The sequence below is a fragment of the Pagrus pagrus genome (assembly GCF_965226575.1).
Source record: "Pagrus pagrus genome assembly, chromosome: 6".
In the NCBI taxonomy this organism is placed as follows: Eukaryota; Metazoa; Chordata; class Actinopteri; order Spariformes; family Sparidae; genus Pagrus; species Pagrus pagrus.
The window spans coordinates 2,257,427-2,270,318 of record NC_140190.1 but is presented as its reverse complement, the minus strand read 5'-3'; the positions used below and the strand labels follow the sequence as shown (position 1 = coordinate 2,270,318).

The following is a 12,892-nucleotide window of genomic DNA, read 5'->3' as shown; positions in this document are numbered from 1 at the left end:
CTACAGTATTATAAACCTCTGTGCTGTGTTTTGACTTCAAACTCATTGATCTGTTCCTCAAACCAGCCTTCCTGGATCGTATTCAATCTTTTATTCTGTAACTGAAGCAAGGCGCTGATGTTCTGCTGGTCTGAACACAAACTAAACATGTGTCTTACATGTTTGAACAGGGGTCTCAAACTCAGTGAAATTAGATTGGGGACACGGCCCAGGCTGCAGCAGACCGCTGTACATGTTACTGAGTCACATTAAACTCAGTGGTAAAAAAAGATAGATAGATAGATAGATAGATAGATAGATAGATAGATAGATCAAGTTGTCCACTTAAATGTCAGGCTGCTTTCACATGAAGCACTTCTTCAATTAACCTCTGACCCACAGGCAGCCTCTCTACAAGAAACAATCTGGACCAGTTAGAGGTTAAGAAATTGGCGGAAAATGGCGGAAAATGAGATTAACACCCTGAATAACTTTTTTTTTTTGGCATTAACCAAAGGAAATTATTGAAATAAAGAGTTATATATTAATAAGAGTTAAAGTGCTATTGTGATTACACAGAGTGTGGGCTGTGAACAAATTAATATTTTTTTATTTTATCTGATGAAAAACCACAAAACAATAATGTCAAATTTAATCTGAACCATGAAGCCACAAAACCAAATCCTTCAATGAAACTTTCCAAAAGGATTTATGGAACGCGGATGTAGCACACCTTATATATGCCTTTTATATAATTACCTACAAAATAATAATTAATTGCAAAGATACATTAAAAAGTACGATGTTTTTAAGTTCTTAAAAATGTAGATCACGATGGGAGACTACACATTGTGTTATCTTACTTAGATTTAATGTTAGTTGTTTTTTTGTACAGGCGATATCTGCAACTTCCACGTCACCGGTCTTTTTGGGGTCCTTAACGTGGCAGTGATAAACAAAGATGGCGGTGGCGTTCAGAGCTTCATAGAGTTTTTCTGAATTTAGGAACTTTAGAATGAGGATTTTATATCATTAATTACAATATTTCATATATGCATCGTTTTGCCGTCTTGTTTGTGGTGTTTTAGGTGTTCCGTTGTAAAATGAGCGGCTGGGCCGGTTTTTCTGATGCGGAATTACGGAAGATTCAGCAGAAAGGTAACTGCTAACGTTAGCCGGAGAAGTTAGCATTTGACTTTGCTTCAGCTTCCCTGTTGACATTTTAATCCTCTTTAACATTTAGGCTAACTAATTTTATCTGAAAACCTTTGGCAGTAATTAAGACTGCGTGTATTTTCAGACTCAGCGATGCCCGCTGCGGCAGCCCGCGGTCGGAAACCGGCTCCAGCCAACCGGAGTCGGCAGCAGCTACAACGGGAGAGGGCCCTCCAGCTGGCCGCTCAGAAGACCACCGGAGCCCCGGCACCTGGCCTCCTCCTGGAGCAACAACTCAGCACACCGCCGCCGACGGAAGAGGCTGTGTCTCAACCCATGGCCCCTACAGGAGCTCCGGCTGTCAAACAGGAGCTGCAGCAGAAACCAAGCGAGGTGAAGTCGGCTGAAAACCATCAGCCGGGTTCAGAGGAGGAAACCCCGGCTGTTAAAGAGCTGGAGAAACAAGAGGTGGAACTGTTAGTATGTCTTTTATACTGTACTCTACTGAGTTTGATTGTACAGCAAATATTATGTGCAATATATACGACCTCTATTGTTTCCTAATGTTTAGACTAATAACATCTGTTGTCTTTATGTTTATGTTGCTCTCCCTTTCACTTTGCTCCTGCTAGAGCCTTAATGTTTAAGCTCAGCACCCTTTGGCGGCAGTAGATAGTGCAGTCTGTACAAATGTTGGATTTAAACTTTGATTTTGCTCCAGACAAACATTAAATTGTTTTGGCCAGACTGTAGACATCTATGAGATCCCAAGACGGGGTTATCGCTGGCCTTGGAGACAAGATGAAGACAGATGATAAAGAAAGACAATGAGATGTTACTGAGACAGCAAACCACATGTGTGAGAGGAAGGCTGATGTTAAAGGAAGGGTTGAGTTTTTTACATCTAAACCAATTTCAGGTGACTGTTACCTGCTGAGTTTTGCCCAAAGTTCTGTGATATTCTGAAATACATACAAAAACCCAAAACTCCTTTTTGTGATTGTTTTGTCTTTTTAATTCTGCCTAATTTACAGACGGGAGAAGACGCGTCTGGAGCACCTGCAGCAGGAGCAAAAGATAATCGAAGAGAGGAATAGGCGCAAGAAAGCTCTGCTGACAAAAACTATCGCTGAGAAGTAAGTATGGCTGTCTTCGTTCTGTGTTGAGCAGAATGTTATCATGACAAGAAGGCCAAAATTGAGGCAGTAAGATTAAATGTACTTTGTTTGTTACCGTCCACAGGTCTAAACAGACTCAGGCAGAGGCTGTGAAGCTGAAGAGGATCCAGAAGGAGCTCCAGGCCCTCGATGACATGGTGTCCAATGATATCGGCATCCTGAGAGGAAGGATAGAGCAATCGAGCTGGGAATACTCCGCTGCCAGGTACAGAGACAACACGAGGAAATGTGGGGCAACAAATTGTGGCAGAAACGCCTGTTGAATTGTTGTCAGTAGAGAGCATTATAGATCCAAGACGAAACTGACAGAACAGCCAGACACCAGAAAAAAGGTAGAACTGGTGCTTCAAGTTGCCGATTTTAATAATCATCATGGTGTCGGATTCGAGACATACTGGTTTTGATCTTGAGTCTGTCCATTCTAAACTTAAAGGTCAGTTTTTGCTGTGTACTGTCGTCTCTTGACTTGTCTCTCATCTGTGTGTATCCCTCTGATTCGAGTCACAAAGAAGACACAGAGTTGCTGTCACACTGTTTAGCATGCATGCGATTAGTCTGCGAGTTTCCTCAGCTGCTGGTGCTGTAGATGCAAGAACTGCTGCTCTGTTTTAAAATCGGAAATCTCTTTTAAAATGTGAGAATTCTCAATAATTTATCAGTTACCGGTCTGAGTCTGGATAGGCCAGCATCTGAGTCCAGACCCAGACCACAGTCCTTTACCTATACCTTTATTGCCGTCAGTGGTCTTGAATGTAGCATCGGCCATTGTATTCTCGTGTTTCGATTTGTTAGTTTGTAGCTGTTTGTCATAGCAGCAGACACATTGTGAGGATTCGGTTCCAAGTTTTCTGACACTATCAGAAGTTTGGCGCAGGCTGTCTGTGGTCTACAAAACTCTGAATGAGCAGTTGGTGGAGGTGACTCACAACTAAAACCAATCATCTCGCTTCTGTGAAGTCAACTGTGAAGTCTCGTCTGGGACAGCCCAAAGTCAGCAAAGTTAACAACCTGTCGCAGTGGGATTTGAACTCACTCCGACTGAGGAAGCAGCTCTTTTAACTGAGTTAATGTCAACATATGTAGAAATACCCGAGGTTCAGACATTAGTTGGTTTTCCGCTGAGTTTGACCATAGAGTCCATTAGCAGGTAACAGGGGCTTAATTCCACAGAAGGCTGAACAAGAGAGCTGCAACAACCAGTCGATTAATCAGTCAGTCCAGCAAAGGAAAATTAATTTACTGGTTCCAGCTTCTTAAATTTGAGGATTTTGCAGCTTTTTTTATCATTCTGACAGTAAATGACGAGTCTTTGGGTTCTGGACTGTTGGTTGAACAAAAGAAACCATTTGAAGACGTCACTTTGGGCTCTGAGAAATTGTGATGAGCATTTTTCACCATTTCTTGACATGAAAGACTAAATGATTCATCGTGAAAAACAATCAGTTGGTTAATTAAAATTAAAATTCAACTAAGTTGCAGCCCTGCTGAACAACAGTAACCAAGACTGCTCTCACACATCGCTTTTCTCACTAATCAGGAATTCATGGTGCCTCTCATTTAAAGGCAGCACGGCTCGGCCTTTGAGAGTAATTCTGGGCAGAGTGTCTTGTCTTGGAGTACGCTCAGAGACAGATGAGTTCGGTCATTGCTGGGTCATCAATATGTTTGTACATTTGAGCCAAGGAGCTCTCAGGGTTTTAGAAAATCATTTGAGTATTCATCAGAGACAAACGGTTTGATCTGAATAAATAAACTTCAGATTCAGTCGCAGTCCTGCAGTAAACTGTGGTCACTTGTAATAAAAGTGAGCAGGTAATGAACTGTACACCGACTGTAAATGCTCTCACTGCCCCCTGCAGCTTGTTTCCAGTATTCATGTGTTCTCAAACTCTTTGAACCAGTTTAGCAGACGCGGTCCTGCTCAGATGTTCGACATGCGCAGACTAATGAAGCCCTGGAAAAAAACTTGATAAATATAAGTGTGAAAAAAACCTCTTGAATCATGTTGTTAATCAGTGCAGCGTTAAATTCTCAGCAGCCACAGAAGGTATAAAGACTGTAAAATCTTTAATACACAATACATGTTTTACCCGCACTGATGCAGTCCAGCTGTGTTTGACCTTGTGCTTGTAGCTGTGATTTTTCTCAGCAGCCTGCTGTGTAGTGAGATTAGCTCCACGTCATGAATGCTCCTCATTACAGATGTTTGTATAACGGGAAGAGGACCCGACCTTCACACACCCGCTGCACTGGAATCTCCTCTGATTATGTTGATTTAATGAATTGTTGAGATTTCTCTGAGGTACAACATGAAACCCTGTTTGACATCATCTGTTTCCAAACAGTGTGTGATGTTCTGTTTCTCACAATTAATACAAAGTTTCTGCATTCAGACGATGTGGGAGGACCCGTGTGTGTCCTCAGCAGGGCCGGGCTCGAAAGTATTCAGTGCTTCTGCCAAAATGATGAACCGGTATAGACCTGGACTTAACATCCGACCCGAGTGATCCAATCACAAGTGTTCAGCTCTCAGACCGTAACTTCACAGCAACATTAGCATGTGTCTGATCAGATCTCACTTCAAGTTGAGTGAGTCAACTCACTAAATCGGGACATTTTTTAAGGGAGTCTGGAGTCTTTCTCCACGGGGACAAAGAAGTAGCCTATACTGGTTACTGTTCAGTGTATTTGTAAAATTTGACACGTTTAGCTTCAATAAACTGTTTCTTCTTTCATAAATTGAGTGTAAATGGTGAAATCAGTGTAAACAGTGTGTTCAAACAGCTGCTAAATGTTTTTTTTTTTTTTTTCCAAGAAATATAAAGTAATTTTTCTACAACAACAAAAACACCGGTTTTACAATTAGCAAAAGAGGTTCTCAGGATTAGAGCTGCAACTAATGATTATTTTCAATTAATCCAACAATAATTTTCTACATTATCTCATTTATTGGTTGGTCTATAAAATGACATATTTTAATAATTAAATATAACCCAGAGAATTAAACCATTAATCTAACATCAACACAGTTGGCGATTATTTTTCTGTTAATCATCTCATTGATTAGTCGACCGATTGTTGCAGCTCTAAACAAGAGTCTGCTTCTGATCAGCCATTCGCTGCCAGCTTTCAATCCCTGAGTTTTCAACACTTGGTGCTACAGACAGTCAATACTAAATAAGTTTAAAACCCAACTAAGGCTGCAGCTAACATATATTCCAATACCAACTAATCTGCAGATAATTATTCCAGTTAATTGTGAAGACAATACTTACTGCAAGTTCTGAGAACCAAAGCAAGGATAAGGATAGGATATTCAGTTCAACAATCAGAAAATGCTCGGATTTTAAAAACCTAATTAGCATTTTTGGTTGATAAATTATTCAAACAATAATTATCAAAATAGTTCTTGATTAATGTTGATGGACTAATCACTTAACTGACGCAGTGCAACACCCGACACTCTTCCTCAGTGGATTTAATTTCTAATATTCCAACTAGTGTTTTGGTCTTTATACCAGCGAGACTCTTTAATCTTAAATACATTTGCTGGATTATTCCTCTCAGCTGAATTTTTAATTTATTTCTGTCTTCACATTAAGCTTTGACAGGAAGCAGGTGTTAAAAGAGGAATCTGCATGATTGAGCACTGAGCATATTTGGTCATAGTAGATCTTATCAGCAGGACAGGAATGCAGACAGGAGTACTTTGATTTGTTGCAGCAAATGTTCAAATGAAAAGAAACACTCCTCCTGTCACAGTCTGTAGGCGAGATGTTCAGTAAAAATGAGAAGTTCTTCAGGCCTGTTGTTTAGTTTCTCTTCACATTTTCTTCCTCACGTATTTTCTCAGAAAGCGTTACGAGAAGGCGGAGGCCGAGTACGTGACGGCCAAGCTGGACCTGCACAAGAAGACGGAGGTGAAGGAGCAGCTCACGGAGCACCTCTGCGCCATCATCCAGCAGAACGAGCTGCGTAAAGCCATGAAGCTGGAGGAGCTGATGCAGCAGCTGCAGCTTCAGGCCACTGAGGAGGAGCTGGAGAGGCAGAAGGTGGAGGAGGAGGAGGCGGAGAAGAAGAGGAGAAGCTGTGTGGAGACGCAGAGAAACGGTTCAGTGGAGAATCAGGAGGAAGCAGTGCAATCAACCAAAGACTGTAGAGCCATGGAGGAAGAGACAGCGAAGGAGGAGAGAGGAGGTGACGTCCAGCAGGAGCACCACCCGACCACTGACGCAGCGACAACTGACGCAGCAACGACTGAACAAGACTGTAAAACACTAGAAAACTGTGTTCAGAGTGACGCCGAGGCCTCCTGATGCTCAGAAAACACAGTCATCATCTGTCAGCTGAGCTGTAAAATATCTGGACATTATCACACATGAATATAAAATGCTAACGCTAATGTTGTACACTAACACTGTCAGCTAGATGAGATGTTGATGCTGTAAGGTCCAGGGCTGGGTGTTCACGTCAGTACAAACTGAGTCAGTGTCATGTTATGTTTTAATACATCTTAATGTTTTAGGATGATGATTATTGGTACCAGATGTCGTAGGGAGGTGATGGTTGACACAGTTGGGGTTTTAGATGTTAAATACATGACCACTATCTTAAAGCAAACAAGACCATCAGTGAGAAGATGGCTACTTCTAAATAGTTATTATAGATATTCTCTCTGTCACCGGGTCTGATTCAGATTTATCTGGGTCAGAGAAGTCATAAAATTACAACTATCTTTTACGATGAAGTGCTGAGGGTGAATCGTTTCACAGCCAGAGAGAAAAAACACAAACAAATAAAACAAATTCTACTTTGTTTTGCTTTTCGTCCGCAGGAGCTGCCAGAATCAATAAAAAAATAAATGTTCCTTCTAGCAGCTTTAACCTCGTTATAGCCAAAACCTTGAGTTGCCTAAACTGAACCATAAAATTTTCAAGAGCACTCCAATCAAACATAGAGCACCGGTATTAGATCGTTATCAGGGTGAGAAAGGTTACAGCTTTACCTGCAACTCTGCAGATTAGTTTATGAATAACATTTCTTTATTACGCTGATTATGCTGTTAGGAGTTATTGCATGTCCCTGACAATGTGTTTTCTGTTGCAGATTAGTAGTATACACACATTTTCAGCAGACAGAGCTGATCTGTCAAAAAAGAAAAGTTCCAGATTCAGGTCAAAGTGTAACAATGCTGTTGAGTCAACGCTCTCGTACGGCCGCTTTCGTTAGAACTTTGTCTTCTTTTGGTAAACGAACAGAAGAATTCACAGCAGAAATCCGTCTGTAAAAAAGTTGTTTTGATGATACTCATACTTGAGTATTTCATCAGCAGTGGTACTGGAAAAAAGTTAAAGGACACCCAGCCCTCCGTACATGTGTACCTGCAGGATCAGACACAATCATATTCAGCTGCCGAGTAAAATATCTCTCAGCCATTATCCTCAATCGCTGTCTTTATGTGTGCCCTTCCAAACAAAAAGCTCTTCTTCCAAACATGTGGTTTTACATCCCATGTGAATTATCTCTCTGCGCAAAGGTCGAATTCAAAAGCTGACTGTTTCTGATTGTTGCCTCTTTGCGGCGACAACCAAAAGATGGGTCCTGTTTACTTCCTGGAACGTCTCTGTTTGATGCAGACGCTCCGCAGCGTTCGTCCACACGTGAACCCTCCTGTCTCGTGCTGTAGACGAACACGTTAGCTGGCGCTGCGCTCGTGTTTCACAGAGATAATTCAGGTCTCGTCGGTGCGGCTGAGGAGCAGCGGGCCTCCTGATGGTAAGATGATATCTGTTAATGTATGGACGGATGCTTTCAGCTTTTCGCTCGCTGCACATGTGTTGAAAATAATATATGACGATAATCTAATGTTAAACTTTATATCTGTGGGCCTGACCAAAGTCTGTATACTCTGTGGTTTTGTATGTGGAGCGAATGACTGGTGCATATGAGAAGTTATTTAAATGGGTAAATATTTAAAAAGGTGATATTTAGGTATGCAGTATGATATTTTACTAAAATAAACTTTAAAGGAACTCATTTCCCCTCTCGTCTTTTTTGTCCTGGTGTCGTAACTTTTTTTGATAATGAGTTATCTGCAGGACCGCAGCTTGTGGTCCTGGAAGGAATTTACACGGGGGAGCAACTTCTGGGACTCTCACGGCTTTTTGCAAGTCGTTTTTTAAAGTGCAGTAAGTGTTTCTGTAAACCGCTTTGAGATTTTACAGCGCTCCGGTCACATCTGGCCGTCTGAAGCAGAGGCCGTAAAAGCAGCTTTTTTAATTAGTTGGGAGGTAGAAGCTCGAGTGGGAGAGTGACCACCGTCCCGTCTGTCCCCGCTGAACCTCCAAGGTCAACGTTTGAAGTCCCGAGGAGCTGATGTCAGATCAGATTTGACCAAATTAGAAAGACATTGAAATAAAAAAGGTGCAATTATGTCATTTCCCCTCAGCTGTGACCTTCACTGTGAAACAAAATCCACGAGTGGAAGCTAATTAAGAACATTTAGTCAATTATAATTTAGAGTTACTCTTTTTATCCTCAAGTGTTTTTATTTGATGCTACTTTATACTTGAACTGTTGTAATTTTTACATTTATCAACCACTTTTTGTACTTTACAGTTCAGATATTTCTAAAATACGATGTAATGATGCAGAAATAAATTGTAGAAAGTCAATTTATTCTGTAATTGAGTCATAAAAACGTATTTTCTTTTTAAAAAGGTTTTAAAAAGTCATAATTGTTGCGCTGCATCCTGCTTTACTCTGTCTTGTTAATGCTACAAAAACTTAATTATCTATAAAACAGTTTTAAATAAGCTGATTTAGATAAAAGATCAAATTAAAAAATGTAAATATTCTGCAGACAGATTTATTTTTCCATTTGTTTTAATAAAATGATGTTTTAAGACTCAGTTATAGACTCTGATTTCACTCTGTAAACTACAACATTAAAATATTTAAAAATAAATATTAAAAAACGAATAATATAGATATATAACAATATTAGAGGTGCTGTTTAACATAATTAAAACATTTGCTTTTGAAACTTTAAGTCCAGGCCGCTCAAAGTGGGGCCTGCGGTCCAAAGTCGGCCCGCGAGGTTTTATTTGGTCCGCAGAAGCTTCGAGTGAAAAGAAAATGTAATCTGAGTTGATGCTTTAATTTCGAGAGATAAAAAATGCTCCTTTAAATACGTAGAAATCCTAATTGTTAATTATTTTTCATAATCTGATCACGACGGCAGAGTGAAGTCAGTTCAACTGAGGAAATGAAAAATACGGAAGCCCTGAAGGCAACTTTAATTTTTATTTTTTTGATAATGGCAAAAAAATTTCACCTGTTTTTATAAAAAACACACACAACAAGTGAAGACGGAGAGAAAACAGTTCAGATCAGATTTAGAAAATGGGTCACTGAAGGTAGTTTTTCTCACTGACCTCTCAGGGCTTCCGTAGATTAAAGGCCTTCCTTCTGTCAGCTGAACAACATGATACAAAAAATAATTATTTCTTTTTCTTTTCAGTTTTGGCTCTCAAGGAGAAAAAGTTTGAGCATTTCTGTACTCGTACTCAAGTACTCGAGTATATTTTTTACTGCAATAAAGGATCTGAGAACTTCTTCCTCCGCTGACACGATCACATTAAGTTTCTCTCTTTTGCAACATTATTCCTCCAAATCTTTCAAAATAAAACATGATGTAGAAAAGTTCAATTTGCCAACTAATAATCGCACAAACTGGACTGAGAGAGTGTTTATCCTCCTCCACATGTTCACATGATCCTCCTCGCTGCTTCGGCTTAAAATGGGAATAATAATAATTGTCACGAGAACTCCTCAGGGGGGGTCCCTGTGAAAAGAAATGTGTTTTGGATTATGACAAAGAAAAATGAGAAGATTCAGGCTGCGGAGATTAAGGCATCCAACCGGGCTTCAAACTGCACAAACGGCTTCTACATTTGGAAATACATTTCCATTAGTGTGTGTGTGTGTGTGTGTGTGTGTGTGCTGGGCCGGACTTCAGAGGGTTTATAAAGTAAAGTGTGATTTATGTGGCGCTGGCGTCCCTCGACAGGTCGAGAAAGACCCTGAAACCCGAGAAGTCCAAGAGCCGAGAGAGGAAAAAAACCCTCAAAAAGCCCCAAAAATCAAGTTTTCCTCCAAATCTGCGCCATCTGGACCAGCCGAACTTCACCTCCACACCACTGAACTCTGAACTCACTGTCGGTACAAATGTGGAAGACAGAAAAAGAGAAAATGAAACTAATCAGGTTCAGATTTGATGTTTTTACAGTGAACTTTCGGCCTAATTTGCTTTGGCAATTATCAAAACGCGCGTCCAGTTTAATTTAGCTGCTGGATAATTAACAGTCTCATTTTCTGTTTTAATTTAATGCTTCACTGTTGCAGCCGAATTAATGTAATTTCCCTGAAGAACCGACATCCAGACTCCACATTTACAAATCTGGACAATTAATAGAAAAACTGACTCTTTCAACGAAATATTTAAAGAAACTTTAATCGAATTTGGCTTCCTGCGTAAAATATGATGGAAAATAAACTCAGCTCGACTGAAAGTGAGTGTAGATGATGGAAAACAAATTAAAACATAAAAATAAAACTATAAAACATTCTGATTAATTTCAAAACACTTAAAATTATTCAACCAATAACCTGAATAATGAACTGAAGGAAAACCCGAGAAGAAGAAGCAGCAGCAGGAGCAGTCGTGAACTAACGGGCTGATTTATGTCTCCTGCTCATCAGGAATAAACGACGTGTTCCGCGGTGTTTCTGGTGGTTTATAATAATGAGAATGAGTGCGGCTGAATTAATTTCACACGGCCACTCGCTCTGTAAACCCTCCGTGTTGTTTTAATCAGGAGCAGATCTGCTGTTTTATGTCGGAACACCACAGACCGTTTACAGTTACAACATGTGAGCCGCCTGCAACAACAGAAACGGAACAGAACCGCTCGTAAAACATAAAGAGGGGACGCTCATAGTTCATATAATACAATTACATACAATTACCGGCAGGGCGGTATTATGTATATTCCTCTTTTACACCACAGTGAAGTCACGTCGTCGTAAAATATCGCAGTTTTTGAGCGTCAGCATCTCGTTTCTCATCAGCTCGATGACAGAAGAGCATCACTCACACATCTCAACCTAAAACTGCACGTGACCCTGTTGTTCTGCAAGAACAGCTGGAAGATCTGAGTTTTAATAAGAGTGAAGGGAAACAGCTTCAAAACGTTAAAGGGAAGAAAGTCAAACTCAATATTAATGAGGTAATAATACAAACTTCTTCTTCTCCCAGAACACGGTTTGAAGCTAGAAAGGTGGCAGGGTCCGCCACATGTAAACAAAGTAAATTGAAATTGTCTTGTCCCTAATACCGGACCCTGCCTTCAAGGACAGCACAATTTCATCCTGTTTTACTTTGTTTACCTGTGGCGGACCCTGCCACCTGCCACCCTGAGGTTTTCGTCATTCAAACAGCTTTTGATGAAGTCAAATGTTGGTTTGTTTCTTCGGTTTATTCAGTCATGAGCACAAAGAGAGTTTGGTCAGTGAAGATCTTTCTCCTAAAACTGCAGACTGCACCTTTAACACCTTTTCAGTGTTATTTTTGGAGCATTTATTGACGTTCACTAGAGCGCGACCGATATTATCAGCAGATATTTGCTTCTCACAGATAAATCAGTATCGGTGATTATGTTGCCTGATATGATATAACCGTTATTTATCTATTTATTTATGTATCTTTGGAGATGACGATGCAGAAAAAGATGCTTTGGATGATTTATAATTATTTTATTCTCTGTGAAGAAAAAAAGAAAAAAAAATGTCTGCATATCGGCCCCAAAATCAAAAATCAGTTTGTGTATTTAATTATTGTAATTTGGCAGTATTAGTCCTCCGTACTTTAGTGCTGAGTAATTGTCGCCTGCTTCCAGCTCTGCAGTCTTTATCTTGCTGGTGCTGTTTACATTACATCTGTGATTTAACAATTAAACAGGCCTTTTAAGGTGAACAGGCTGCTTTATTTTTTGTTAACACCTCATTATTCTACGTCTCTGTCAGAATCAGAATCAGCTTCAGGCCTGTTAGTAAAGAAGATATTTAGATAATTTAGTTTTGATTGATCCCAAAGAGGGAAACGGAGCGTTATAGCAACACAACAAAGGTTAAAGGTTAAAGGTTAAAGGTAAACGTGATGTTCCAGATCAAAGTGTCATTAGTGTTCAGATCATTAACTACATAAATAATAAGTAAACGGCCTAAAAAGTAAATATAGAAAATCATAAAAATGTACTTTAAGTATTAAAAGTCGTATTTACACGATATCAATATTTGATCTTTAAATAACAGAGTTATCATAAAGGTGCAATATGTAAGAACTGACCACCTGTCGAGTTAATGCTCAAAACAAATATGGAGCAGCATGTTGCTGAAGTTACTGCTAACTGCTGCTGTTAGCTCAGTTAGCCGTGCAGCTAGCAGTCCAAACTGGGAGTCCGGGTGTTAGAGCGGGACGGGTCGAGGCTAGCTGGTTAGCATGCTAACTTCAGTATATA

General features: G+C 40.0%; 1 protein-coding gene across 1 annotated transcript; it reads left to right on the top strand.

Annotated features, from left to right (window-relative positions):
* The first annotated feature begins 941 nt into the window (after positions 1-941).
* On the top strand, positions 942-8,348 carry gorab (golgin, rab6-interacting). The gene is made up of 5 exons (XM_084354303.1): positions 942-1,137; positions 1,280-1,610; positions 2,169-2,270; positions 2,377-2,517; positions 6,166-8,348. Exons 1-5 carry the CDS (start codon positions 1,083-1,085, stop codon positions 6,626-6,628), a joined length of 1,092 nt encoding a protein of 363 aa, XP_084210429.1. The 5' UTR covers positions 942-1,082; the 3' UTR covers positions 6,629-8,348.
* Positions 8,349-12,892: the final 4,544 nt, after the last annotated feature.

What these genes read in the sequence shown, in the direction of transcription:
- gorab (XM_084354303.1), top strand. Translation starts at nt 1,083, where the DNA reads ATGAGCGGCTGGGCCGGTTTTTCTGATGCGGAATTACGGAAGATTCAG. An exon ending in ACAAAAACTATCGCTGAGAA is followed by an intron (nt 2,271 to 2,376) that starts GTAAGTATGGCT and finishes TACCGTCCACAG; the next exon opens with GTCTAAACAGACTCAGGCAG. An exon ending in TGGGAATACTCCGCTGCCAG is followed by an intron (nt 2,518 to 6,165) that starts GTACAGAGACAA and finishes GTATTTTCTCAG; the next exon opens with AAAGCGTTACGAGAAGGCGG.